This window comes from Lichenostomus cassidix, chromosome 6 (genome assembly GCF_008360975.1).
Source record: "Lichenostomus cassidix isolate B80296 chromosome 6, HeHo_3.0, whole genome shotgun sequence".
Taxonomy (NCBI): domain Eukaryota; kingdom Metazoa; phylum Chordata; class Aves; order Passeriformes; family Meliphagidae; genus Lichenostomus; species Lichenostomus cassidix.
The window spans coordinates 28,605,351-28,632,669 of record NC_139487.1 but is presented as its reverse complement, the minus strand read 5'-3'; the positions used below and the strand labels follow the sequence as shown (position 1 = coordinate 28,632,669).

At 41.0% G+C, this 27,319-nt stretch overlaps 1 protein-coding gene across 5 annotated transcripts in view; it reads left to right on the top strand.

The window, feature by feature from the left end:
• Window positions 1-27,319, top strand: part of ANK3 (ankyrin 3) — a 194,752-nt gene that overhangs the window by 47,723 nt on the left and 119,710 nt on the right. For all 5 annotated transcript variants that reach the window (XM_085064224.1, XM_085064226.1, XM_085064222.1 and 2 more), the window contains exons 2-7: window positions 8,783-8,884; window positions 9,339-9,437; window positions 9,830-9,928; window positions 13,352-13,450; window positions 16,805-16,990; window positions 18,789-18,887. In XM_085064224.1, coding sequence (XP_084920350.1) covers window positions 8,783-8,884; window positions 9,339-9,437; window positions 9,830-9,928; window positions 13,352-13,450; window positions 16,805-16,990; window positions 18,789-18,887 — 684 coding nt within the window. The remainder of the gene's footprint in view (window positions 1-8,782; window positions 8,885-9,338; window positions 9,438-9,829; window positions 9,929-13,351; window positions 13,451-16,804; window positions 16,991-18,788; window positions 18,888-27,319) is intronic.

Below are 27,319 nucleotides of genomic sequence, written 5' to 3'. Positions count from 1 at the left end.
CAGTTTAATGATAGTTATAATTTCAAAGTTCCGAGGCAGAATTAATTTGGTTTTAAATGAGAGTTGAATTCAAAAGCAGGCATTAAGTAGAAACTTATGAATTCATGGTATTGAAAGCTCTTAACAGATTATGTAGCTTGTCTATAGTTTCTATAGCTTGTTTTCTACAGTATTTTTTAGGGAAAATTTATGTGCATTGCACTTCCACTAACGTGAGTTTTCTCCATGTTATTACCACTAACTTCTCCACATCTGATTGAAACACATTTACATAAAGTTTTTGTAGTGAATAAACTCTCTCTAAAATCCACATATAGTCTCATTTAGGTTTATATGATTTTTTCCCCCCATCTTAAATTATAGACAAATAAAAACAGTTTACAAAATGTTTTGACAAGAGTTGCTGAATTCTCTTCCTCTCCTTTTTTGGGTTCTCATTCTAAAATGAGATGCACAAAGAGAAGAGGAGGTGGATTGACTGATGTTATTCATGCAGTGATCTGAAGAATGTGACTTTAGCATGGAAGTGGCTTTAAACTTGGGCCTGAGATGTGCTGAAATTATCTCCTTGCTCATTGGGTAGTCTGTTTCTGAGAGAAAAATAGCAGGGAGGAGATCAATGGCGTCTCATCTAGCATGACATGCAAGAGAGTTATCATCTTCAGGTGAATATAAACATGAGAAGAAACCCTTGAAGCACATCCAGCCCTTCTCTGGCTCTTTGTGACTGTGGTAGCAGTTATGAAAGCCAGTGATTTATTTTTCACTTGTAAATGTATGATAGGAAAACTTAAGAGAGTGGGAGATGAGTCATTGTGGGTTCAGGAGTTTCTTCCCAGAGTTTGAAATAAACTTCTAGCAGCTCAGACCTTCAGCCTGGAGAATGAATCTTGAATTTGAAATGCCCAAAGCTTTTGCCTTTTAATGCATCAGATCCTTTTCATTGCTTGTGCATGTGAGTTGGTCACAAAGGGCCTGGTTCTTAGCCTGGTTGTCACTTCTAGTGGAGTACAGTGATTCACTGGTGAAACCAGGGATTTTGCTGGGTTTAGGGTCTTGAACAGCGTGTGTACCAATTTACCTTGTCTTTTTTTTCATCCAGTGCAGTCTAATAGCTGAAAAATCAGTATTAAAGACTTCTATGGTCTTTTTTATAGACGTTTATCTTGTTTTCCAATTAAAATTATTCTTGTAATTTGTTCTTGCATACTTGGAAAGATTGTGTGTGTTTTGCAGATGTACATTGATTTTTGTGGTACTTGATCTTGCTTTTAGTGTCACTAATTTAATACATTCATACCAGTAATTGTTTTCATAAATTCTCTAGGTGAAGCTGGCCCGTCAAACCTGTGTTTCAAAATCCCAAAATTTCATCTGTGCAAACTGGCAAAGCGTATGGATATAGTGTAGATCCTCACCTCCTGTGTGAGCTTTGTGGGACAGGTTTGGTCTCAGTTCAGATGGTTTTGGTTGGGTTTTCAGATTGTAATTTTGTATAGAATCACAGTTAAGTTATTCTGTATTTGTTGAGTATCTATGGTGGTAAGTAAATAATAAGAAGATGACATCTTTAGGGATATTTTCAACTTGGATGCTATGTTCAACATATTACAGATTTTATATGTGGATGATGGGTAAGAGTTTACCATAACTGTGTCTTTTGTGCCTTGGAAATCACAACCCCCTTTGCTATTTGTAGAAAATCAAAAGCATAACAGTTGTTTTTCCTTTCTATCTTGTACTCAAGCTGTCTTAGGAAGCAGCGATTCAGGCGTTTAAAGACACCCAGGCAGAATTAGGGGTGTCACAGGTCCCTGGACTGACTGAAGAAGGCTGCATGCACCAAGTCTAAGCAACTTACTCAGTGAGAAAGCTGCATCACAGTTTCACAGCAGGTGTTTGTCTCTGCATGCAATGTGCTCCAGACCTCTCCATGCTGTTTAGGGCAGTGGCAAACGCCTTTTTTACTGGAAGCTGTGAAATGTTCTTGGATGTAGCAGCCTTAACATCTCAGGCTCTGGGTGCTTTTGAACCACCTTCTGGTCCAAGTGGTTCATTTTTCATGGGAGCAGGGCACTTATTCAGCACTTTGCCAAGACAGACTCCAAGAGCTTGAGTGGTGCAAGGGATCTTGAAAATGGTTTATACTAAACCTGCACTTTATCTTGTGGTCTGGCAAGCAAAGAGGCTTGTTTGCTTGAATGTTTTCCTGGTTTGGCCAAAGATTTCTAGAAGGAAGGAGCTGCATCTAAACTGCATTTTCCACTCTTGTTTTGAACTGCTTAAATGTGTGATTTTCAGGAAACATTTAATTTTTCTCTACAAGCATATGAGATTGACTGCTGTACAGGGATGAAGTCTCCATTGTTGAAAATGCAGTTGATTATAGATTCGCATGCAAATTTTGCAGAAATACAAGAGTTTCAGTCCCCACTAGTGTGAGCAAGAAGAGGGTTTCACACAGCCTAATACCAGTGGGATTTTTAAAATGTGGAAAATACAGTTACGTAGTGGAACAGGGCCCTTCATGGGGACATTCCAAATAGCATCACATTTTTGCCTGCTTTATCATGCACAATACAACAATATGATCAAAGGCAGTTGATGATTAAATTGTGTGATAGAGCAAAAAATTAGATGGATTTGTTTGGGTTTTGTATAATAATTATATTCTTTGTCTTTTTGCAATCATGTTCAAAACAGCTGGCCTTACCTAGTCAAAAGATGTGTCCTCTGAATTGTCAGGTACTATCAGTGGAGCTTTTCCTGTTGCCCTGCAGTTGTGTTTAGAGCTGTGATCCCAAAAGCAAGTCTCTGAAGGGTAATTAACAGCAGAGCTGCAGATAGCAGTTGGCCCCAGGCTGGCACATCCTTATCAGAAGAAAACACATATGGTAGTGTGGTATTTAAAGCATGAGTACTTGTTTGCACAGAGAACATCACTCATCCAGTGCAATCAGCCCCCTTTATTAGAAAGAAGATACAACTGAAAAATTTTAATAGTGATTAGTTAAAAGGTAGCAGGGAGATAGAAGGGATTAGAGCCTCTTGGAGGGTGGATGAAGAGTCTCCCCATGACAATGATGTGGGTGGTTTATTTCACATGGTTCAGGCATTGCTGTTAATTGGCCACTGTAGTTTATTTGAAATAAAATTTCATTGCATACCAAGTGAGTGTAACACATTTGCTTGGAGGGAAATTCTAAATTAGAATAGGAGCAAAATGTAAGAAGTGCCAGGGTCCTCCCATTTCCAGTGTTGTGCTTAGTGCCCATCAGAGTTTAATCTTCCTGCAAAAAAATTTCAATTGGCTGCAGTAAGCCCACACTTATCAAAATAAGCAAAAATGTTATCATCCATTTCCTCAGGTCACCTCATGCTGTTGCAAGACTCGTTTGGTTGAGCACGTTTCCAAATGGAAGTAACATAAGTTCATCCCTTCAAATGAGGTCATTGCCTCTCCCCACAACAAATGTTAGGCATGGTTAGCATCTTTTTGTTGGGACTCAAGCCAGATTGTATCCTGCTCTGGCACAATGGGAACCTGCTGGGGGTTTCCCTTCACAACAGCTACTGTTAAAGATGGAGTGAAAAACAAAACCCTTCTCCCAACGTGAAAAAAAGACTGGATTTTTAATCTGAAAAAGAGGCCACTGTAAGCAGAACACAAAGGAAAGAGAGATGAGCATATAAAATACCACCAGTATGGGAGGAGGCCTGTGCATGTTAAAAATAATGGCTTTGCACTTTCGAGGGTTCACTCCATACTACGTGCTCTCTGTTTTCTTAAGGGACCCTTTCTCATGCCTTGGAAAAACCAGGCCAGACCCTGGGTTGACAGGCAGTGCAAATTTCCTAATAGGTTTTATCTTTAGTCATGACAAATAGTCTCTTACTTCTCTGGAAGCACTTGAAGAAAAGGAGTGAATATGTATTTGCCAGCGTGAGTCAGCATCAGCATTTTCTGGAGGCTTAAGGTAATATCCAAGTGACTTAGGAGTTAGTCTTTGCTGTAATAGAAATGTTTTTAACTCATGCAGTTTTACCTCAAAGTGGGGAAAAAGTTCTCAGGTCCCTGTGCACCACAGATTCTGTGTCTTGTGGCAGGACTAGAGGACCATAAGGTGAAGAAGGGCTGGCAAACAGAGTGCTGCTGCCAGCACAGCTTATTCAGCCTCAGCCCTTTCCTGAGATGTCCCTGGGATGAAGGCTGTTGAAAATGAGCTCCAGACTGGAAAACCTGTTGTGTGCTGCAGGCAGCCTGCAGTCTGCAAGCTCATCAGCCTGCTGTACATTAGGGAAAGGATTTTTTAATAGCATCGTACGTTAAAGGGAAATACACAAATCTAAAAGAAATACACATTGCATAAAACCTGCATTCGTCTAGTCTGCTAGTCGTCTGCATTTGCACATTTCTTAGAACTAGAAACAGTCCCTTTTTCTTCCAAGAAAGTATGAGGAGAGAGGGGAGAAATCATACCATCTGTGAAGAAAAACCTTGATATTATGCATTCATCAGTTCTGGTACTGCAATAAATCCACTGGTTATTAAATATTCTCAGAATAGCCATTCCAGAGCTAAATGCTGTGCACAGGATCTGAAGTTTGTCTCTCCAAGAATTTAAACACTTGTAAGAATCTTGGGTTTTGATTTTAACCTGCATACAGAGTTTGAAAAAGTAGCAGCCACAGGAAGCCCAAGAGGGAGCAGGGAAAAGGGATCCCTGACAACAGGGATCCAGTGGAAATGCACAAGAAGGGCTGCAATCTTTGTGGCTGAGTGCAAGAGCATCTAAGATTCAGGGTGCTTTGATGTATTGCCCATGCCTGTTGTTGTCTTGATATTTGTTAAGACCATAGGAAATCAAAAGCCAGTTTTCATCTTCATTTCATATTGGGATTGATTACAAAAAAGGAGGAAGGGATCTGAATAGTCTGCAAGCATACAAAAATGCTTCTCAGGAATATTGAGGTTTAATTAATTAGTATTGGAGAATAAATGTGTAAGGTCTGGTGGGGGACACTGTCTATGTCTTTGCTGTCTGTGTGGGGTTCTTGTTTTCAGACAGCTAGCGTGGAAGGTGGGAATGGGCATATGGAGAAGAGCTACCCACAAAGAGGACCACATGGGTGTCCTGGGCCAAGGCTGGATACCCGAAATCCTTTTTCCCCCTACTGTGGCTTTTAATGCATTTCATATAACAGGTCCTTTATCAATCTTTGACATGGGCTTCCAGGAATGATGACAGTCCAGATAAATAATTATTATTAATGTTGTTCTTACACTTCTTCAATCTTTAAAATCCTTCAGTGATTTGAGCCTAGGCTCTGATGCTGTTTCTGTCTGCAATACTGAGGCAATTACAGGCTCTAGCAGGGACTCCAAGAGGCTCTTTTTTAAACAAAACAGTGCCAATTGCAAATAACATTTTTCTACTCTACTGAGGTATTTTTTAAAAATAAAATTCAGGCTTAAAATACAAATGTAAAGTTGAGAAATTTTGGGTTCAGAACTGTGAAAGTTTTGGGTTGATTTTTTTAATTAGTTCCTTACCTTTTGATTGGATAGTGTTCATTGGTTCTCCTGGTTTTGGTAGTGACATATCTTAACAAGGGTACTCAAGACATTTTGCAAGGCAGCAAAAGGTTTGACACTCTCTCCTCCATCTGAGCAATTCTGAAGTCATGCCTTAGTTATAGGGAAGGTGGAAGCTGGCAATGCTGCTTTCAAGGAGGCTGAAGCTGCTTTTGGTTTCCAACAATGTTGTCCCTATTTTCTCTCTAATGTTACCGCTTGTTTCTGGTGGAAATGGATGGAGAGAATCCCAGAAACCCTGCTGAGCTTCTTGCACATTTGTACACCCTCAATCTGTTATCCCTCTGTGCAAATCTCAAAGCTCCTGTTCATGGTGGCACGGCAGTGGGGAGTTAACCCCATCTGAGGGCTTGGGAGCTTCAGCCAAGGTCAGAAAAAAAGGTTTTCCCCTTTTTCAGAGTACAAGGATGTGTCACATCCTGGCTGCTCAGGCAACTCATGCAGTTTCACACAGTGGCTCACATCACGTTCAGGTAACTGGAAACCAGGAAGGTGGAAACTGGATGTGCCAACTCAGACCAGCTGAACTGAGGGAGGGTTTGGGTTATCCCCGCCATGCTGTTAAAGGCAGCTTTTTAAAGGTGCTTCCTAGTTGTTGGTGTTGTGCCTGCTGCTTCTGTACAGTGCCCCAGTGCTGAGCCTGTCTGAGCACTGGGAGTCCAGGCTGAAAGGGGAGTGGGGTGCTGGGCCCAGAGCCACACCAGCCCCACTGCTCAGATGGCAGCCTGGCTGCTGGTGTCAGGGCTGTGTCTGGACACTTTTAGCTGTTTTGAAGTGAGTTTTGAGAGATGACTGGCAAAGAAGGACACGCTGATAACTTGAGGGATTTCAAGAGTGGGTTTGTGCGTCACTTAGCAGCACCTGAGATAGCTTGGTTTGAAACACTTTTATATGTCCTCAGGCTGGGACTGTGACCTGAACTTTATCCTTCCTCCTGTTAGTGAGCAAGTGCTTCCAAAAGTGCTTAAGTCTTCCAAGAATCCCTAAGTCCAAAAGCCATGGCCAAGTCTGTAAAAGACAAAGGCATTGCTCTCCCTCTACAGTGAAACTGCAGTTAGCAATTAATGTGAATATCAACTATTTATCTCTCCTTCTGCCTCTCCCCCTCCATCTTGTGTGAGCAAACAGACGGATCTGAGTGTGTCTGCGGACGAGCAGCGTTCCTTGTCTGGCATGTATTAATGTATTAATGCGACCGGCGGAATCTGATTTTCCATAGCGAGCGGCTCTGGCGCATCCCTTCCCCACCCAGGAGCAGCTGTAAACAGCTGATGTTAATTCTCGTCCCCCTGCTGACTGTGCCAAACAGAAATGCCATTACCCTCTGACAAAAAGGCTGCTGCTCTATTGAGTCCTCCCTCATACCTTTACTAATGCCGATAAAATGCTGACCTGTTTTTTACCCCGGTGACTGCTGTTGCTAAGCACTGAGAATATGACCTGTCTCCTGTAATAATCTGCATTGCACAACTCAGATGATCTTCCAAATGAAAGCAGCTCTCAAGGCAGCTTTTCTTCCCCATATTCTTTAGAGTTACGACCATGTACCTTGCAGCAGCACCTTGTTTTTGATAAAGCCCGGCTAAACACCAGTATTTGGGGGCTGTTTTGTTGGAAGGACATTGTAGAAGCTGGTTGGTAATGATCAGTGTGGCACACTTGGAAAAGAATAATAAAGAGCAGGGAAGGCTGTAAGCTGGTGACTTATCACTGCAAAGTGGAATGCCAAGTGTGGAAAACTTGGGGGAAAATGAGGAGTTCTTAAGTAATGGTTGTCTCCTTAGAAGAGAGAGCTGGTTGTATTTGAAGTACTGGTAAAGTAGTCTTGTAGCTTGTATGGATACAAGGAGAAAAGCAGATTTCTTACCCACTTATCATTTTGCTGTCATCATGCCCAGGATTGCTTCATCCTGCACATGAAGGTGGCTTCTGATGGGCTTGGAGCAATGCTTAAACACAACATCCAGTTTGCAGTGGCTGTATCGACAGGAGAAGAGAAAACTATTACAAATCCAGAAATCTGGGATTAAAAAAAAAAATTAAAAATTGAGCAACAGATAGGTAACTGAGCTTTGGTGCCAGGATACTTTGTATTTCTCTTAGCACTCACTGCCTTTATTTTTTTCTCTAAAGTTAGTTGTTGCACTCTTTCATGATGTTAAAAGATCGCAATGTGCTGGTAGCTGCAATGATGTAAGCCTGTGATGAAGTGGTACTGAGAGGAAAAGCACCCAGGCAATTCCTGCTGTACCAATCTAGAAGAGGGCACAAAAAATATGTTGACTGCCCAGGATGCCAGGGAAAGCTGTGGCACAGATAAAATCAAAGATTATGTGATTTGTCCCTCTTGAAAGCTAACCCAGTTCGTTCATTTGCTCCCAGGCAGGATCAGCATTATCTAAACTGTCCTTCGTGGATATTTGCATAACTTGTTAAAACCCTCTGGGGATGGGACTTGCTCTCAGTGATTCTTTCATGCCTTAACCAACATGTCTGCTGTCCTCACGTTCAAGCTGGAGTCATCATAAAGTAAATTTGCATAGCTATCTTTAATGCAAGGTTTGGGAAAAAAGGAAAATGCAGTTTATATAATGGCACTGTACCTAGAGATTTCTGGCTTTTTCACTGAATGGGGACACACATTGTCAATAAAATGTGCCATAAAATGAAGGAGTATGGAGAAAGTAAACCAAAATGTTATCAGGCATGAGATTTTTAAATGCATTTTTGTAGAGCCAAGGGGTTTTTAATTCCATTAATCCAGTCCTTCAAGGTTGAGTATTTTGAATCTTTTTTGTAAATCTATCATGTTAGCTGTTACTGTACTGGTCCAGTCTGTTCAGTTTGGCCATTGAAAGTGGTCTGGCAGTGGAGAGAACAGCGTGGTGTCCATGCAGGCCAGTCCTGAGCTTGCCCATGTTTGTGTGCCATGCTGGTGCCACACGTGTCCCTGGCTGCTGGCCTTGCATGTGAGACAGTGCTCCATAACTCATGCTCATCTGTGAAGCCAAGCCTCGTGCTGCCTGCTCGGGGTTTGACCCACATTTGATAAGGTGGTTGGGGATCTTTCATGTCTGGTTAAATGGATGTACAATATGTCATATCATTAATAATTCCTTTGCCACAGAAATGTGTTTTTATACTATGCCATGGTTTCTAATGGGACTTCTTCTTTTTTTCTTGTAGTCTGACACAAATGCAAGTTACCTGAGAGCAGCTCGAGCTGGCAACTTGGAAAAGGCTCTTGACTACTTAAAAAATGGAGTGGACATCAACATTTCAAATCAGGTTGAAGAATATTTTAGTCCCATTTTCTAGATGAATGCCTTTCTCACTGTCTCTCAAATTTCTCTTTATATTTGTACTTCACATCAAAGATAGCCTAAATGTTTTTTGATGAGCCATGTTTACATATCTTATCCAATTTTTTTTTTTTTTTTACTGTTTACTCAGACACCATTTCACTTGCACTTGGAGAATGTCCTGTTTAACCTTATCTTTCATTCCATTTGTAGTGCATTAGATCATGGAACAGCACACAGAACTAGACCCCAGAGCCAGTATATCTTCACTTTGTCCTTAGAATCTAGTTTTTGTAAAGCTTGGCTAAGTGTAGTTTTTTTGTAAGCAGTCCTCTCAGTGGGAAAATAATAATTTGTCTCCTCATATGCTCGGTAAACTGGAAAACCTTTGGTGACCCTTCTAATTGCTTTTCTTTTTTCCCTTTCCTTTTCTAAATCAGAATGGGTTGAATGCCCTCCATCTCGCTTCCAAGGAAGGACATGTAGAAGTTGTCTCCGAGCTGATCCAGCGAGGTGCCAGTGTGGATGCAGCCACAAAGGTCAGTCAAGCCTATCTGGTTGTTCCCTTGTTCCCACTGCTGGCCTGGGCACGAGGTGTTGGCCAACAGATCACAGACTGTGCTGCAGCAGTAATTGCCCATTTTCCACTGCTGGGGCGGGGGGAGTCTCAATAATTGTGAAGCAGAAGCTTTTTGGATGATGGCAAATGTCACAGGTTGCTAAGGAGAAGATTTACTGAACAAATTGTAGATTCCTGGTTTGGTTTTTGCCCATGTCTTCTAGAATAACTCAACCATTTGAAGTATTCAGTTACGAATATTTTATTGCAAAAAATGCTATTTTTTAAAGTGGAAGATGTTCTTGATTGTATTGTTATGTACTCAAGCTCAGGTTTTGTACTCTTTTCAAATGTCACTGTCTTGAATTCCAGAAAGGAAACACAGCATTGCACATAGCATCCCTTGCTGGACAAGCAGAAGTCGTCAAAGTTTTGGTCACGAATCGGGCCAATGTCAATGCACAGTCTCAGGTAAAGACATTTGTCCCTGTTTGCTGACATTAAAATTGTTCTCCCCTAAGAAACTCTATTATCAGGTGTATTTGGTAGATCTTATTGTGTTCATGTTGGCTCTTGAAAATAGGGTTGATAAATAGGGTCGATAGAGTCAGTGAGATCAACCTCAGATCTGCCCTAGGAGTGTCCTACAAGCTGGTACTTGTTAGAGCTGGAAGAGACACTGATGGAACAGGAGAGTGGGAGAGAATATGTTCAAAGGGATCCTGTTTCACATAATTCACTGTCTCAGGCTTAATTGAACCCATCCCCTTACCTTGTACAAGGAGGTACTGCAAGCATATGCAGAGCTTGAAAGTTTGGTCAAGTCCTTTGAATGAGTGTTTAGGTCAATTACAGAGAATTTGAAATAAGAGAAGACAGTGCTGGTGCTAAGAGCAAAGTGGTAAAATGAGACAGAAAAGCTCTGGTTCAAACAATGCATGAAATACAGCTTGTTGGATGTCAGGTGGCTGTGCCAGAGGTGTCCTGCATGCCTCCCCTTTCCTGCTCTCCCTGCTCAGGGGCTGCCTGGCAGGGAAGAGACAGTCTTCTCCTCTGGTCCAGGATTACTGTTTTTCCGTGTCACAAAGATGTGGGCATGAAAATAAAATACTTGTTAAAAAGAAGAGTTTAAAAAGTTACATTTTAAAGAAGTAGGGTGGCGTTTTTATTGGTCTCTCAAATAGTAGGAGTAAAATGCTTAACAGGATCTATTTCCAGAATGTTAGTTATTTGTGGTCTATATTTCATTATTTTTTCACTTGAACAAAAGAAATAAATGACTCAGTTCTTCTTTCTTACTCTTTTATAGTCGCTTGATACAAAAATATTTGGTTCCAGGAACCATATAACTTAAATTTAAAGAGAGCAACAGCAACAACAACAAAAACTATTTTATGTAAAATCTCCCATGGCTGTTAAGAACTAAAACAAAGCAGAAATATTTGTCATGGTTTTCCTACTAAAGAAATTAAGATGGGATTGGCAGAATCTTTCCTGCTTGTGTTTGAGAACTTATGTATTCAGCCCTGAAACTAAAAATAATCTGAGATTGTAAACATCTTATATAACTGCATTGTCCATACACCCTAAGGTTTTGCCACATGTTACTCTTACTTTGCTAACATAAAGAATTAAAGATTTATTTCTCCCCCACCCCATTATGGAGGCCTTTGATGTCTTTCCTTGGAATACACTTATAACACATCTATTGGCCATTCCACATCAATACCTGGCAGTGAGATACCTCAGCTGGGGTTAGTCTTTTGAGGAGGTCCCTGGTGGTCCCTGTTACCAAACTGCCCCTGGACCAGCTTTGTCTGAGTTTTGCTTGAGCTTTATCTCCTCTTTCCTTGAAGGGAACAGCTCTTCCATGCTGACAATCCCAGTGTTAGGGATGTAAGGCTTTACTTAACCAAATCTTCCTATCTGTAAAAAAACCTAGAAAACCAAGGAAAAAAAACCCCAACAACCAAACCATAAATTTGTGCTGAGTCTGAATTTTACACCTCTTCTAAGGGCTATTTATTACCATTAAAGACAAAATGCTTTTTTAGACTTGTGGCTCTCTGGTGATTCCAGCCCCTTTTTAAAGAGAGGAGAAAATGCAAAGTATGGGGTGGAAAGATGTTTAAAACCGTACAAAAATTTAACATAGGAAAAAAGGTTCTTCTCTGCCTCCAAATGTTAATAGTTGGTTCTGAGAATTTTTGCCTATTAATTATTTTATGAAACTAATAATTAGGTAGTGTTTCCTGCTCCCTTTCTAACCACAAACATTTGAAACTGAAAAAATTAATCTTTATTTCCATCTGAGTTAGTAAATAGACGTTGAGTATGCCATGAAATGATAGGGACGAATGCCAGACTGCTGTTCACTGCAATCACTTGTAGTGTGACATAGGAGGTACCTTAGCAAGTGCTTTCTGGCCTCTTTGTTTTTTAATTAAGTAAATTTTGACTGTCTGGCAACTGAAGTGCTCAGCCTGTGTTCTGGGGAGTGCATGAACACATTGCTAACCTTGGCCTTGGGCTCTGTGATCCCCTCAGCCCCTGCTTTGTGCTTGTAGCTGTGCTTTCCTGAGCAGAGCCCAAAATATCAAAATCCCAGAACACGGCAGCCCTGCTACCTGTGCTGGCCTTGTAAACATGTGGCTTCACAGCTGCTTGGTGTCTTGCTGGTGGTAAAGTTCCTCTTGGATCAAACACCCGTTTCCTCTGCAGCTGTCCTTTGTGGCGACCTCCTCTGTGTCGCTGCTGCCAGCGCGGCCGCGTGCTTGGCCTGGGGTCACCTGTGCCCAGTGCTTGGCCTGGGCTCACCTGTGCCCACTGCTGGCCATGTGCCCTGCCCCTCTGCCCACTGCTGGGACACTCAGGTGGCTCTCAGCTGCTCCCTGCCACAGCTCAGCCCAATTGCAGACACAGCTCTGAGCCTCCAGCCTCCTTCATCTTTCCAGAGCACAGAATGTTCAAATGTGCCCTTTGATATGAATGTGTGGCCAAACTCCTCTGAGCTCATCTCTGTTTGGCCCCATTGGTTTCCTGAAAAATCTAGGTCAGTGTCCTGTGTGACTGTAGTAGAGATTTCAGAAATTGTTAGAACAATAGGTAAAAAATTCCTTAATATTTATGCCAAAACCTTCAATTTCGACAGGCTGCTTACAGTTAAGGCAAAGACAAAAGCACTGACTGTAAGGGGAAGGCATTCACCAAAGAATGAGTTAAGCTCTGCAGCCTCTAGTACTTGTATTGCATTGATTGCAATCAGTCATTTCAGCATAATTTGAGACATGCTCCTAATGTGGTCAGAAACATTGATAAACCTCTGTCTCAAACTGCTGAGAACCAATGATCCTCACATCCCCTGGTGCCTGAAATATGAAGTAGCTCAGTGTCCACAAGCAGACTGTGCTCAGAAGGCAGCTCTTTGAGGAGATGAAAGGCAGAAGTAGCTGGCACAAGTGAAAGAGAAGTCAAAGCTAATGGAAAGAAGAGAAAAAAAAATCAGTTATTCTGAAGAGTCAATGCTTTTGCTACAGACTTGTATTGTATTTCCCTGTGTCGTTTTACATTTCCAGTGCTGTGGCTGTATTTATCAGGAATCATAACTCATTGCGACCAAATCATCTGTCCAGATTGATTTTTAGTTTAACTTCACAACAGATGTGAAAGGAATTGTTCTTGCTTAGCTGTGGGAATTGTATCAGGTCAGCTGAAAGATTCCTCTATGTCCTTTTAAATAATAATACCCTTCTCCCATCTTCACTTAAACCAATGTAGATCATGCCATTAACTGGTCTGTGGGCAAACAGTTTTTTTGCTTTTCACCTGACCTTCCCACATTTGGTATGTATAAAATGTTTGGGGGGTGTTTACACTCTTGTTTTCATATTTCAGAATGGCTTCACTCCATTGTATATGGCAGCCCAAGAAAACCACCTGGAAGTTGTCAAGTTTCTTCTTGACAATGGTGCCAGTCAAAGCCTTGCCACAGAGGTAAAAGTTTGAATTTCACACTTTATGAACAAAGCAAAATGTACTTCAGGAGTGATTTCTGCCAGCTTATATCAAACTAGTCTTTTAAACGCAAAATTAAAGACGAATGAGAAGCTGTCTCTGTGAAGTGTGCTAATGAATAGAGTTATGGGCTTTTCAGCAATTTAAACTATCTCTTGCCATTTCTAAAATTAAAAAAAAATTACTTTAACTGGAGACAGTTCTAAATATAGATGTGTTCCTAGTCTTAACTGCTAATCTTTCAGGTTAAGTGCTCACGCAGGGAAGCTGTGTGTATAATAGAAAAGTTCTCTGTACTTTCAGTAAAAATAGTGAGCAATGAGAAGGGTGGCAGCCATAAGGCAAGAACAAGTGTTCAGCTGTGCTCTGGACCAACCCTGGGATATCAGAGAAAACCCAGGGTTAGTTGGTGCTCAGGGCATTTCCTGAGCTGCTTCATTACCATGCTGGTACCCTCTCTCTGGCACCCAGTTACCAAAGCTGCTGCTGCAGAGAGAATTCCAAGCTGACAGAAAGATGCAGGATCCATCCCTGAGGGTGTTCTGTTGTTCTTCCAGAAGAGCACTTTATGTTTCTTTCTTTAGGAAGAAATTCAAACTCAGGACAATCTGTGAAGAAAATAAGTACCAAACATTAATTGTCACAAATGTAAGGCTTTGAGAATAAGTGCTGAATCTGATGAAATTTCAGTTGTCTTCTTACCAAGATTTTGCTACCAAAATATGAAAAAGGTGCTTCAGCATGTGCTCTTTTTAATATTTATTGAATTCTAATTGCTCTACCAGAACTATTCCCATGAAGGAAATAATGTGTATTTGAAAAAGGCCTACTTTTTGAAAAATATGAAATGCAAAGTTAGTTTATTGCCACTGTACCTCATAGTATCACTGTATAATGGTGTGGAAAGGAAATCTTATTCTTTTGAAGTCAACACTGTGAAAAATGAATCGCTAATGGATCAAAACTGTATTTCCAAAATCACTAAAAGTTAGTTATAACTAGAAGTGTGCATCAGAACCACTTTCTGGAAATGATCAAAGATATGATAGTCAAGAAGTACCAAAATGAAATACTTCACATCTGGAAAATGAATTGAAAATTAGTTTTCAGAGCACTAATTTCTATTTCTTTGTAAAAACTTGGAAAGAAAGAAACATGGAACTCCTGGAGATGTACAATAAATTCTAAATTCTGCCAATACTCTTGCCACTGTATGATTTTCTGTAAACAGATTTTTAAAAATATTTTGAATGGGTACTTGGTTCTTTTTCTTTGGTATTGTTTTTCCCTTGAGTACTGTATGTCAGTTTAGGTTGAGCTTTTTTCCAACTCAGCTTGATGATAAGGTGCCATCTAATTTTACCCATGGAGAATTCCTTTGAAGATACCAGACTACAAAATAGCAGTGCCTTTATTGCCTTCCTTGTTTGAGAGAGTTGCTTGTGAGTTCTTTATTTGCTCTTTGTCCGAGTTTTCATATAAATCTGATTTCTTTTTATCATTGTAAGTGCAAAAACTTTTGTAGTTAAATGATTGCCACTTAGCTAGGTATTCTTTAAAAGTAACTATTTAATTATGGTGTTTTAATCTAATTAAAGGAAAATAGTTGGTTCTATTATTGTAAGTATCTACACCACTCTCCTGTGAAGTGGATGAATTTTTGGCTGTGGAGCAGGAAGTCAAGGTTTCCAGGGTTCCTCCAGGCAAGAGCCCCCATTTCTGCAGGTAGAGCAGAGCAATGTTGTCAGAGCGCTCTTGTGGGGATGCTCAGGGAGGTTTTTTGGCCATCAGAGCTGCAGAGCATCTTTCACAGCCCATGCCCCTCTGCCCATGCCTGTTTTAGCCCAGGACCCATTCACATCCTGGGACTGCAGCCCTGCCCTGCTGCTGGAGGATTGGGAAGGTGGAGGCAGCAGGGCAACCTGGTTAAATGTGCATAAAACTCCTTGCGGGGTGTGGAAATTGCTTGTTAGGACACAGGAATTTCAGAGGTTTTTTGAGGTTTCCCCCCCTCAAAAACTTTGGAAAAAACCTCTCTTTCACAACCCCACCAGTTTCTCATCTGAAATTGAAGTATTCTTTGTTTTGAAGCTAGAGAGAGAAATTCCTTATTAAAAAAATTACTTTTCATTCCAAAAGTTAAGAAGCTAACACTTCACCTCTGCACTGTTGACACAGAGTGAGGATCTACCTTTTCCTCTGTCTGCAGAGGAAAAATTTCTGTACTTTTATTTCACAGTTACATGGCTTCACCATGATAGCAGTGGTTGAAAAGTGAAAGGTGTTTGCTTACTATGCTGCAGTTAACTTTGGTAATACAGGCTTTAGATATATTCAGCAGGAGACAAATGTAATAGATAGATATCCCAAGTATCTTGGTATTTTGCCTTTGTGATTTTTTTAAAGTGATTTATGGGTATTTTCTTGGGCAGAGCTGAATGTGCTTCTGGGTTGCAATGATAAATGTTTCATAAGGAGCAGAATTTAAATTAAAACTCCTTCATTCTTTAGTTTTCTAAGGATCTATAAAATAAAACTAAAATTTAAATAAAATTAAAATTAAAAACATAGAAAGTGCAGTCTGGGATTTATAATTATATGTGTTTGTGGAATCTGCTAAGTAGAAATCTTCAATTTTTCAGGTTTTTTATTCTTCACCAATTTGGCTGTTAGCAAATCTGAAAGGAAATTACTTTTTTGTAAGAGGATTGTCGATCAAATTATATAAATTTTCATAAATGGAAATTATAGTAGAACATCAGTACATTAGGAGAATGTGGTATTCTTAATCAATTATTATACTTTAAATGCGCACAAAATATATTAGAGGATAGAGCTCAAGTGGTTTGTTTGGTTTGGTTTGTTTAGTTGTCTGTGTTTTTTTAAATGAGCATAAAAATGTCGGTTATAATCTGTAAGGAATGGATGATAATTTAATATTGAGACATGATTAGCAATTGTAATTTTAATATTCCAGCATTTTATACCTTTTTATATAATTAAGCACTTACATAAATAAGTATCTGCATAATTAACTGTAAATTTTTGAGTAATTTCATGTTTTTCTTTTGCTCAAGTCTCACTCATTTGTGTCTTATAATTTTATGTTACATCTAGAGTGCCAGAAGGGTGTTCTGAGTATTTGGAACCTTGTTCACCATCACTTTGTTCCAATTTCAGGGTGACTGCAGAGTACTTTTGATGTGCACCATGTTACACTCAGTGACTGAATTTGAGCCAGCTCTGTTCCTAACACTGAGATCTCTTCACTGCCCCTTTCCACTCTGTGGAGGGTTTGGAAGGCACACTGACGGTGCCTGTTGTGTGTTGCAGGATGGTTTCACACCTCTGGCAGTAGCTTTGCAGCAAGGCCATGACCAGGTGGTTTCACTGCTGCTGGAAAATGACACGAAGGGAAAAGTCCGACTTCCCGCCCTGCACATCGCGGCGCGCAAGGACGACACGAAGGCGGCGGCTCTGCTCCTGCAGAATGACCACAATGCCGACGTGGAGTCAAAGGTCAGTTGGGAAAAGCAAGAAGGTTTGAGGCCATCAAGTGCTGACCACATCCAGTGGAGGTCTCCCTCACTGGGAACTGTTTTGCTGCAGTTACACATGACTTTCTCCTCTAACCCCTGATTAAGAATAATGTTTGTTTTGCCTCCTTTGCCTCTTTCTCCCCCGTTCCCTTTCTGTTTAAATCAGGGTTAATTTCTCTTGTAGAAACCTTGCAAATGGAAAATAATAAACAAACTATTACTTGAATTACTCTCTTGGAAGTGAAAGCCACTCCTGAAAGCAGTGGTGAGCTGTAGTTACCATACAGTTAAGTCATTTGATCAGCTGTCTGTGCAATTGCTACCTGGAGAACTTTGGTAAACATGTAACAATTAGCACTCAAAGTACTCGCTCATTGGGCTTCAATCCCGTGGAGCTTCCCGTGTGTGCCGGGCGTGCTGCCATCCGAGCTGCCGTGCCACGCAGCCATCACGAAGCTTTCCGCATCCATGTCACCAGTGGTGGACTAACCGTTCATTTTTTCCCCCTCTTTGCTTCCAAATGTGTTAACCTAGATGATGGTGAATAGAACAACAGAGGTATATATAAATATATATATGCATCATCACTCCTCCATGACTTAGTGCTGCTGCATCATTTCTCCCTCCTGTCTGCATCGCCTATTATAGGATAGACACCTGCTTTAGATGAAATGAAGTAGCATGTGCTAGAGAAGACTGTAGTTTAGAGACCAGGGCTTTCTGCAGCTGAAACTAGGGTTTAAAAGTAAGAGTGAAGCATTCTTGGGAACTAACTGCCAACACTAAAGGGCCATATGGTGTGAGATGGAGTTTTCAGGGATTCTCACGGAACACATGTTTATCAGATGTCTTAAGAGCTGCAGACAACCCTGTCATGTTGTGCATCCAGGTCTGATTCTAGGCTTCTGCATGACACTTACCTTGATGGTGTCAGCAAACAGAATGATCTGAGAGTGGTTTTATAGCTGCAAAACTCCCAAAGCAAGGCAGTGGCAGCTAGCATGGCTTGCTAACAATTTAGAAATGCATCTAGTTCCCATAAGGTTTCATACTTTGCAGGTTTGATGGAATTGCTGCATGTTTTAGCATTATTTTAAAAGGAAGTAAAACTACTTATATATGAAAATCAGTTGCGAAGTAATTTTATCAGTAAGACATCTTTTAATTAGGGTGGTAACTCGTGGTGTCTGAACATAACCCAGTGTGATTGCCCACAGTGGGAGACTGATCTTTATGGTGCTAACCCTTGGAAAAAAAACAACTCATATTAATAATTTAAAATAGTCTTTGATGTTATTTTCATTTGCATCTACTTTGAATTTATAAAAATCAGTTTGCAAATATCATTAAGTGACTTGTATTTGAACTTCTGCAAAGAATCTCTAAGAGATTTAACTTGCAAGATTGACATCATGCCAATAACAATATATTTCTAGTTAGAAGCTAATTTCTTATAAAAGTAAGATCATTGCTTTAATACTCAAATGTTTTGCTGCTATTTTTCTGGAATAACTGAAAACTTTATTCAACTTCTTATCGTCTAGAATAATTATGTTAATTTTTTTTCTCCTCCTGCCTAGCAGTGTGATTTTATTTAGATTCTCTGAGGTACTATAAATAAACATCAGTGAGTGAAAACTAGTACAGAATTGGAGTGGTGACTTGCAGCAGACTCCTATTACTAGCTTTTGTCAGTGATGTGCTATGAATTTTGGGGTACTGATGCGATATTTAACAAAAAGTATCTATTGGTTGTGTTTTGTTTTGCTTTTTTCCAGAGTGGGTTCACTCCCCTCCACATAGCTGCTCACTATGGGAATATCAATGTAGCCACGTTGCTGTTAAATCGGGGAGCTGCTGTGGACTTCACTGCAAGGGTAAGTGTGGAGTCTGAGTTATGTTTAATTTGCTTAATCACCACTTGGCAACACCTTTTGCTCAGAGGTGTGAAAGGCACATCTCTCTCACCAGCCAAGGGGCCTGACTTGGCTGGGCTGAGTGTAAAGGGACTTTCCCCAGGCTGTTAAACTGAGCCTGAGCCCGAGTCCTTATCTCTGAAAACTTCTGTTTTAATCAAAAGGAGCTGCTATTTTCACGGCTCCAGCCTTGGAAAGGGCATGCTGGAATCCAGTGACAGGAATGCTCCCACCTGCAGCTCTAACATGTGGCAGGAGTGTTGTGTCCCTGCTGAGTTCTCCTTGCCGTGCAGTTGCTTCCAGTGAGCATGGAGTGCAGGTGCAGTGGTGAATAAAGCATCTGTGCCTGCACTGCATGTAGGAGAGTCGGGTGATTCATAAAGGAAATCTGAGAAACTGGGCAAGTAGGACATGGAGTGAGATGTAGAAGTGGAGTCCATAATGTAAGCAGGAGAAAGACAGGAAACCATGGAGGGAAGTTACGTAGAGTTGGAAGAGCGGGGGCAAAACCCAAACATATATGGATAGGGATACAGCTTGAAGGAAAGGGATAAAATATGAAGGGTAAGGAAAGATTGTGGTGCCAGGCATGACGCCAAATAAATAACTCCAAAACAAACTGAGGCTGTGCAAGGCTTTGGCTCACCAAACCTTACCAAAACAAAGCCAGGGAAGAGATGTGGTAGTGAGCCAGGACAATATGGAGGTAAAATCGAGGCAACAAAAGGCATTCAGAGTGAAGGAAAATGCTCATGTAAGAATGAATAGGCATAAATTGGCCATGAATAAATGTTGTGTAGAAATTCAGATATTCCCATTAAATCTTAGTAATTAACGTTATTTATTTAATAATTTATTAATAATGAATATTAAATATAACTCATAAGATTCTGAAGCAATCTTTCAATTAAATTAGGAAAAGTAAAAAAATCCCTATGTAAATTTAAGATTATAATTATGAGGGGAATTATGTCACATGGATAATCCAGCAGCTCCTCCTCCGAGATTATGATCATGTGTTATGTTTATTACTTCTGCAAGAGGAAAAGTACTATAATGCTGCTTAGAGCATTTGCACAAAGGGAAATGTGAATTTGTGGTATTTTACTTTAGATAGTTTGTATAGGTAAAAACTTGAATGCTTCTATAGTTAAGGAGCATATTTACATGCAGCGAAGTTTTTATGACAAGCATTACATTGCTTTGCTTTCCCTGCTAACATTGACCTCTGATTTCCAAGTCCTTTGACCCGATTAGAGCGTTAAGGCATTCCAGACCATCCTAAGCTTGGCATTGAGCATTTGATAAGCCCTAATCACAGAAGCAGGGAAGACAAATGGGGTCTTGGGTCAACTCTTTCCCACTCAGAAACAAGATTAGGGATTAGCAATGCTACTGCATTAGCAATTAGCAGCATTTAGTGCCAGTGCACTAAATACCATCTGCCTATGCTTGTTTTGATAAAATAATAAGTCTTAGGCTTCAGCAGCTCTGTTTTGGACTAAGGGCACTTGTGGTGAGTACATCCAGAGTAATAGGACCATTCTTGCCTCCTCTTCAAGATCTGAACATTCTAAATTCTGCCTCTCTCTTGTCATCATCAGAGAGAGACAGAGTTCTGGGATAGCTGAGGAGGTGTGGATGCTGTGACATCAGCCTGAAGGAGCAGTGGGCTGAGACTGTGACTCAGGGAGCACTGAGTGCTCCTTTGTGCTTGTGATGCGGGGTGGAGGCATCCAGAGAGGGAGAGAGAGCTCATCTCCACTCCGTGGCAGTTGCAAGTCTAGATAAAGTTGTTGTGACAGAAAGAATTGTAACATAAATAACAGTAATATGGAGTTGAATTTTGTTCTTTAGTGCTTATCAGACTGCAGGGGAGGAAAGGGCTGCACAGGAAGATGGGTTAGATTCTGGTAGAGCAGTGAGTTTGTAGGCAAACAGAGCACCAGGGTAAGCTGTGTGAAAGGTGCAATTATCAGCACCAAGTAGCAGAGCCCTTGCTTGATCCTTGATTACCCAAATTGCAAAAGAGGTACTGAAAATGACCCACAGGTACAGCCTGCTCTTTGGCACCTCCTTGCCTCTTGTTCTAATTTCTGTTAACTCTATCCACAGTGTGCTGCCTTCCCTCTGGAGGGAAGGCCCTTATTTGAGTTGCTGACAATGTGAGATAAGCAACAGAGCAAAGATCTGGAAAGGCTGTAACCCCCAAAAAAATATTACCACATGTACTGTAGCTTTCAGAAGTGCAAAGAGCAAACTTTAAGATGCAGTGTCAAATGCACTTAATGCTTTCACAAAACACCGACCATTTTCCATTTGTTCTTATTAAATAAATACAAATCAACACTACTTTTCTATCTCTCAATTTATGTTCAAACTTTTAAGGAAAGGGCGAATTCTGGGAAGAGATTTGAACAAGAGGAGAGGAGTATGGTAACAGAAGAAACTTGTGTGAGGGGGCAATATGAAGAGAAATATGTGGGGGCAGGACAAATAGCCAGCTCCCACCATCAGTAGAGTCAGGGTGGGGAAAGGTAAAAAAGCTGTGAATGGATGTGTAGGAGGAAGGCAGAGCTCTGAGCTTTTAGGCCAAGGGCAAGTGTAGTGAAAAGAAGAGCTGGTGAAAGGATGAAAGAAAAAGGAGGGCAGGCCTGTGGCTAAGATCTCCTCAGCTTCTTTCAGTGTGTTTCTGAGAGGCCTGAGGGAAGAAAGAGGTTCCAGCAGCGAAGACAGGGAAGGAGATGAATTCGCTGATGACTCTCAGTGTGTGGGCAGGAGGTGAGCAGTGGTGCTGGACTGTAAGTAAATGATGTCCCCAGTGATATTCAGTAGCAGCTGCTCCCTCAGCCCCACCAGCACACACCTGCCTGCCTCTCAGCTGTCACACACTCCCCTGGTCCCTTCGTCACCGCATCTAGGAAACAGGCACAGCTCCAGCAGCTCTTACAGGTGTCACAGTGCCTGCCAGTCTGTGTACCTGCTGACTGTAGCAGCTGGGGGGGTTGGAAATGTACCTACTTTTACAGGTTTGCACTGCTGCAGCCAAGTGACTGATGTCATGTCAGCTCTTCCCTTGAGCTGCATTAACACTTCTCTGTCTGTGCTTTCTTCTCTTGCCTTGCTTTGCTGCAAAGTGCAGGGAAGATGGCACTGCAAGCTCCCCATTGGGGTGGATAGAAATAATTTCAGTAAATCAGCAGGTAACACCCTTGATTCCACCTATAAACAAGGAGGCAGCTCGGGGAACCATCCTAACCTCATTCCAAGTGAAACAAGATCTCCTTATTCAGCTGGATGTTTGCCATTTTGTAACAAAGGAAAAACAATCATTCCAAATTCCTTGACTTCTTGGGCTCAAACTCAACAGAAAACCTGTCACTGGCAGGGTATGCATTGCAGAGTAACAGGCATTTTATGTCTGCTCATCATCCTTTTTCTGTAGTACATTACCATGTGTCCGGCTCTGCTTCTCCAAAATACTTCAAAGCTTAAGGAAATCCCTTCATTACATCACCATATTTCGCCCTTGCTTAACTGGGAGACAGAGACTGAAGAAGTGGAGGAGGAGAATAAAGGATAAAGGAGAGTGAAGTCATCCTCCTTTCTTAGCCGGATTAACACTTAAGTGCAGTCACTACTTGGGCTTGGAAGGATTGCAACAACTCCAGGCACCATTCTCTTAGCTGGCAATGCCACTTGACATGTGAGATGTGTGGATGAACCCTAGCTACAAACTGAAAGGCAGCCAGATACCTTTAAGTGAATCTGTTTTATCAATTTTTTCAACAGGAAAAACTAATTCCTGTCATTTTAAAACTATTGCTTATCAGCCACTCATGCCTTTAAATCAAACTGTATCTGATATCTTACCTAGAGTTTTAATAATTTTGAAAGTGTTTTGGATAAACTGGGAATTATAATTATGAAAAAGTTGTCTTTTGGGGGTTCACAGAGTCTTCACATAGCATTCTTCTGTCTGAGAGGATCTTCCAGTGGAAAGATCTGTTTAGCCCAGGTGAGGAAATGCCTTTGAAGCTCCACCTGTCTCTGAGGAGCACAGTGGTTAGAAAGGAGGGAAGGATGAAATTCTCTGCAGCTTCCAGAGCAGCAGCTGAAAGAAACCTCTGTGGCCCCCACATCCACTCTGTACTTTTGCAAGTCAGAAGCTCGAGGTAGCCAGGGAATCCTCTATGTGAAGATGACCTCTCCCTGTATCTTTCTTGCCAAAGCAAACAGAAGCTCATCACTGTGCCCTGAAACTGCGTCCAGCCCTGGGAACAGCCTTCCCTTTCCTAGAGGAGATCTCGGTTCCACTGGGAGTGGGCTTTGCCTGCAGAGAGTTTGCTTACTGGAAGGCTAGGAAAGGATTTGGTAATTTTGGGGGTGGTGTGAGGACAACATGCATTAATGATGACCCTGAGGCTGAGAAGCAGAACACCATTAGCCCATCAAAAAGAGCAGGCAATATCTAAGTGACAGTGGCATAAGAGAAAAACATCTTTATTTCCCCAGTGGTAGTTTGCCATAAGAGTTCCTTGCTATAGTCTTCTTTCTTTTCTTCCAGGATTCATTTTATACATCTTAACCCTGAAGAAAGTTAAGTATATAAGCACACAAGAACTAAAATAGCACAATATAAGACTTACTGCCATTAAGGAGAGGAGGAAAAAAACCTGGGAATTATACATTGTTGTAGGGTTTCCTGGAAAGCATCTGATTGTGTATTTTTATCTTTAATTTCTGAAACATTTATACAAGCCTCAGTGACCACAGTAACTGCTGCTAGAATATAAGACTTTTCTGTGCAGGGATTCTGCTGTGTTGTAGCCTCAGTTCTGAACTGCAGAAAAATAGAGAGGAGGATATTGAGTGTTTTCATACCCAACATGTTGGTGTAGCTGCACTGTTGCATATGAGAATCTTCAAATGCACACTACAATTTTCCTGTACCTCCAGGATCTGATCATAGTGGTAATATCAATTCAGTGGTGTTGCTGGCAATTCTGGTATGCAACAACCACCATTATGCTCTTTCCTTAAAAACCCCTAATGCTGGAGGGATTTTCCAGACTGCATAAGAAATTTCTGCTGTAGCAGTCTGGCTGTTTTCAGCTTCTGTCTTAGTCACACATTCTGTGTCAATGTTAAGCTCTTCCTGGAGTCTGCTCTCATTTGAGGATTGAGAAGAACTAAATAACTAAATTCCAAGTTGGTCCGTACATTTTGATAAGAAACTGTTCTGGTTTGTTTTAAATCAGGGAAATGAAATTTGAAATCAGATAAGTGTAATTTTTCTGATTAAAACTGCATTCTACTGAGGGGGTGGGAGGGAGAGCTCAGAGGTGGAGGTTAGTTCTCTCACTGGCAGTCAGGATAAATGCCAAATCCATGTGGCTGGCAGTGAGTCTTCACAGTCCTGTGTGATCAGCTGCTCAGTCAGCATTTAAATCAATGCAGCACATGACTAGGAAAGGTTTTCCTTTGTTTTGTGCCTTCCTTTTGTCGCTGTTGAGCAGCTAGCAGAGTAATGAATGCATCGGTTCTCAGTGGCAAGAAGGAATGACCTTTATTGTTTTGATTTCATCACATATATAGAGTTCTCAAAAGTCACCCAGATTGGTTAGTCAGAAGCCTTCCCCCAGGCCTGATTGGCCAGGCCTGCACTGCCCAAGTTCTGGGACACTGTTCCAAAACATCCAAACTTTATCTTTATTTATAAAACACAAGAAAACCTCTCATGGGAAAAACTGTGCTAGCCACACCTTTAAAGGTGCACTTCAGAGCCCAATATGGAGTTGTGAGTGCAAACATTTACTTTTCTTAGTTGTTATTATTAGTGTCTTTATGCTTGTACACTGCAACTGTGATGGGAGAAAGAGACAATACTGTAGGACAGCATAGCACACCAGAAACCAGTGGGAGTTCCTGATTTTCTAAATGCATTTAAATATAACCATGTAAGATTTACTTTGCACACTGGCAATTTTAACCCTGTTTTTTTCTTGATTTCTTAACCATTGGTGTTGCTAATTTGTAGTAGAAAGGATTAATTTGGACTGCTGTGGTGAATTGTGATGGATAACGTCATGCCAGAGGGCAGCTGATCTCATTTCAGATGGGAAATGTTAGGTGGCTCCTTTCTCAACACAAGATAACTCAAAGGTTTTTGAATTTTCTTGCGAAGCTGTGGATAGAGAGCTGCAGCTGGAAAGGCTTAGAGTTCCCTCTGATCAGGCACAAGCAAAGGGCACTGAGTGTAAAAGCAGGTCACTCCTTACCCATCGTGCCTGTGGGTGTTGTGGGGCTCTGGAGGAAGGCATGAGCCCTGTGAGAGGTGGGCTGCAGCAGGCACTGCATGGAGACAGAGGGAAAACCACCACCCACAATGCTGTGAAGCATGGAAAAGTTGCATGCACCTAATCCATCACATTTTTAACTATGTACTTCAATTCATGTGCCCCAGGAAATCTGCCAAGGAGGAGAGGAAAGGCTGTGTTCTAGTTGATAGTCCTATGAGCATTTATTGCATAGTTTTAGCTTGCCATTCTCACATGTGATGCTTCATATTCCCTGTAGAATTTAACTCACAAATTGGATCTCAGTGCTGAAGGCTCAACCTGAGACATTACCCAGCATCTGACATTTCAACAGCAAGGGCAAGCAGCACTCCAGCAGCAATTCTGGATCTGAACCACATCTTTTAGTGGCAACTTTTGGAAGGCATTTCAGCTTTATTACTGCAGGAAAACATCTTCAAAAATTTCCTGATTTACTATTCTATCTTAAGAACAAAGGGAGGCATTTATAGAAGATCAAACAGATAAAAATAGACTGAAAAGACAGCAGATGCTGTTGATACACTGAAGAATTCAGAACCTTACATTTGGTGGCTATTTTGTTTGCTGATACTACAGTTTTAGTGTTAATAAACAGCACCAAAGTTGCACATATTATGAAGCTTTTTTTATCTTTAGTTTCTTGTGACAAGTACAAATAACTCAATTTTGAGTTCCTTGCTTTATGTTTTGTCATCAGAAAAACTAATGATGATGTTGTCTGAGGTTTTTTCACTTCTTAGTTCACGTTCTTAATTGTGAGATCAGAGATGGGAAAGGACAAACGCATGAAACCTCTAGCTGTAATTCTTTAAGATTTGGTACAAGACAGTATTGACCAAAGACAAGTTGCTTGGCCTAAACATCAGTGTGCAATTATTCAAGCATTCACAGAATACACCTCTTCATCTGTTTGGGGTCAGAACTCTCAGCCAGCAGAATTACTACTTCACATTCTTTGCTACCAGTAAAAGCCTAAATAGGTAAATGGCAAAATTAAATTCTGAATGGAGTCTTGCCCCCTCTCTTTTCCCCCCTTCATTTCCTCACAGTGTTTTCCTGAGATGTTAGGGGTGAAAAAGGCGAAACATGTTTTTAATCCTTTGTTTCTTAATTGTTTTTATGAACTGTCTGATCAGGTTAGCAAAGTACAGTAAAACCTGCAAACTCCTTCCAAGGGAATGAGTGCTTTTTCCCAGGAAAGAGGAGCTGTTTGGTCATCCATGAGGACAGATATTACACTGGACATATAGAGTTTAATTTGCTTGATTTCTCCTGCTCCAATTATTATTTCCAGGTAGCTGTGTGTAGTTGGTTTTCCCCACAAACTGTTTCTGGAGCAATCACATCCTTTCTCTGTCCCTCTCTTTATAATGTGAACTTGCTGCCTATTTTCAACCAAATGTAACTCCAGGTTTAAATATGTTAAGACATTAAATTTACATGTTTTTCATAAAGACAGGTGGTCACATAGAGCAAAGACAGATTGCTAGTTCTGCAGCTCGCACAAGTGAGCTCAGTCCTTATTTGGTTCTGGAGAATTTCCCCACGTTTCCAGCTGGGGTGATTGCCCCTGTCAGAAGCTGGGAGAGAATTATGCTGTCCTAATAGTTTGGGTAGCAACCCAGAAATATGAATGTCATTTGAACAGGATTTGGTTTTGAACATGAAAGTGGATATTTTTAATTTCTTTTCCCCTGTTACAAGCAAACATTGTGACCTAACTCTTGATTGCTAAGTGGAAGTTGTCTCTTTTGGTTTTGAGGTGTGTTTTTGTCAGCACTCATCCATCTATTTCAGAATCAGCTCACCTTCATTTATGACAACAGGAGCTTTGACTGGCAAATAATTAGATCCAAAGTGCACAATCTTATGTGGTTATATCCTCCCCTGTGCTGCACTAGATGTAGCTTAGTGTTGAGATGAATGAGAACCAGACCTCTAAGAGATATTTGTCCTGCCTTTTGTAAAGCTGTCCCTTCCTCCTCCATTTCTTTCCTGATGCTTAGAAAAGACTTTTCTTCTTGTCTGCATATGAGGCGGTAAATTATTAGT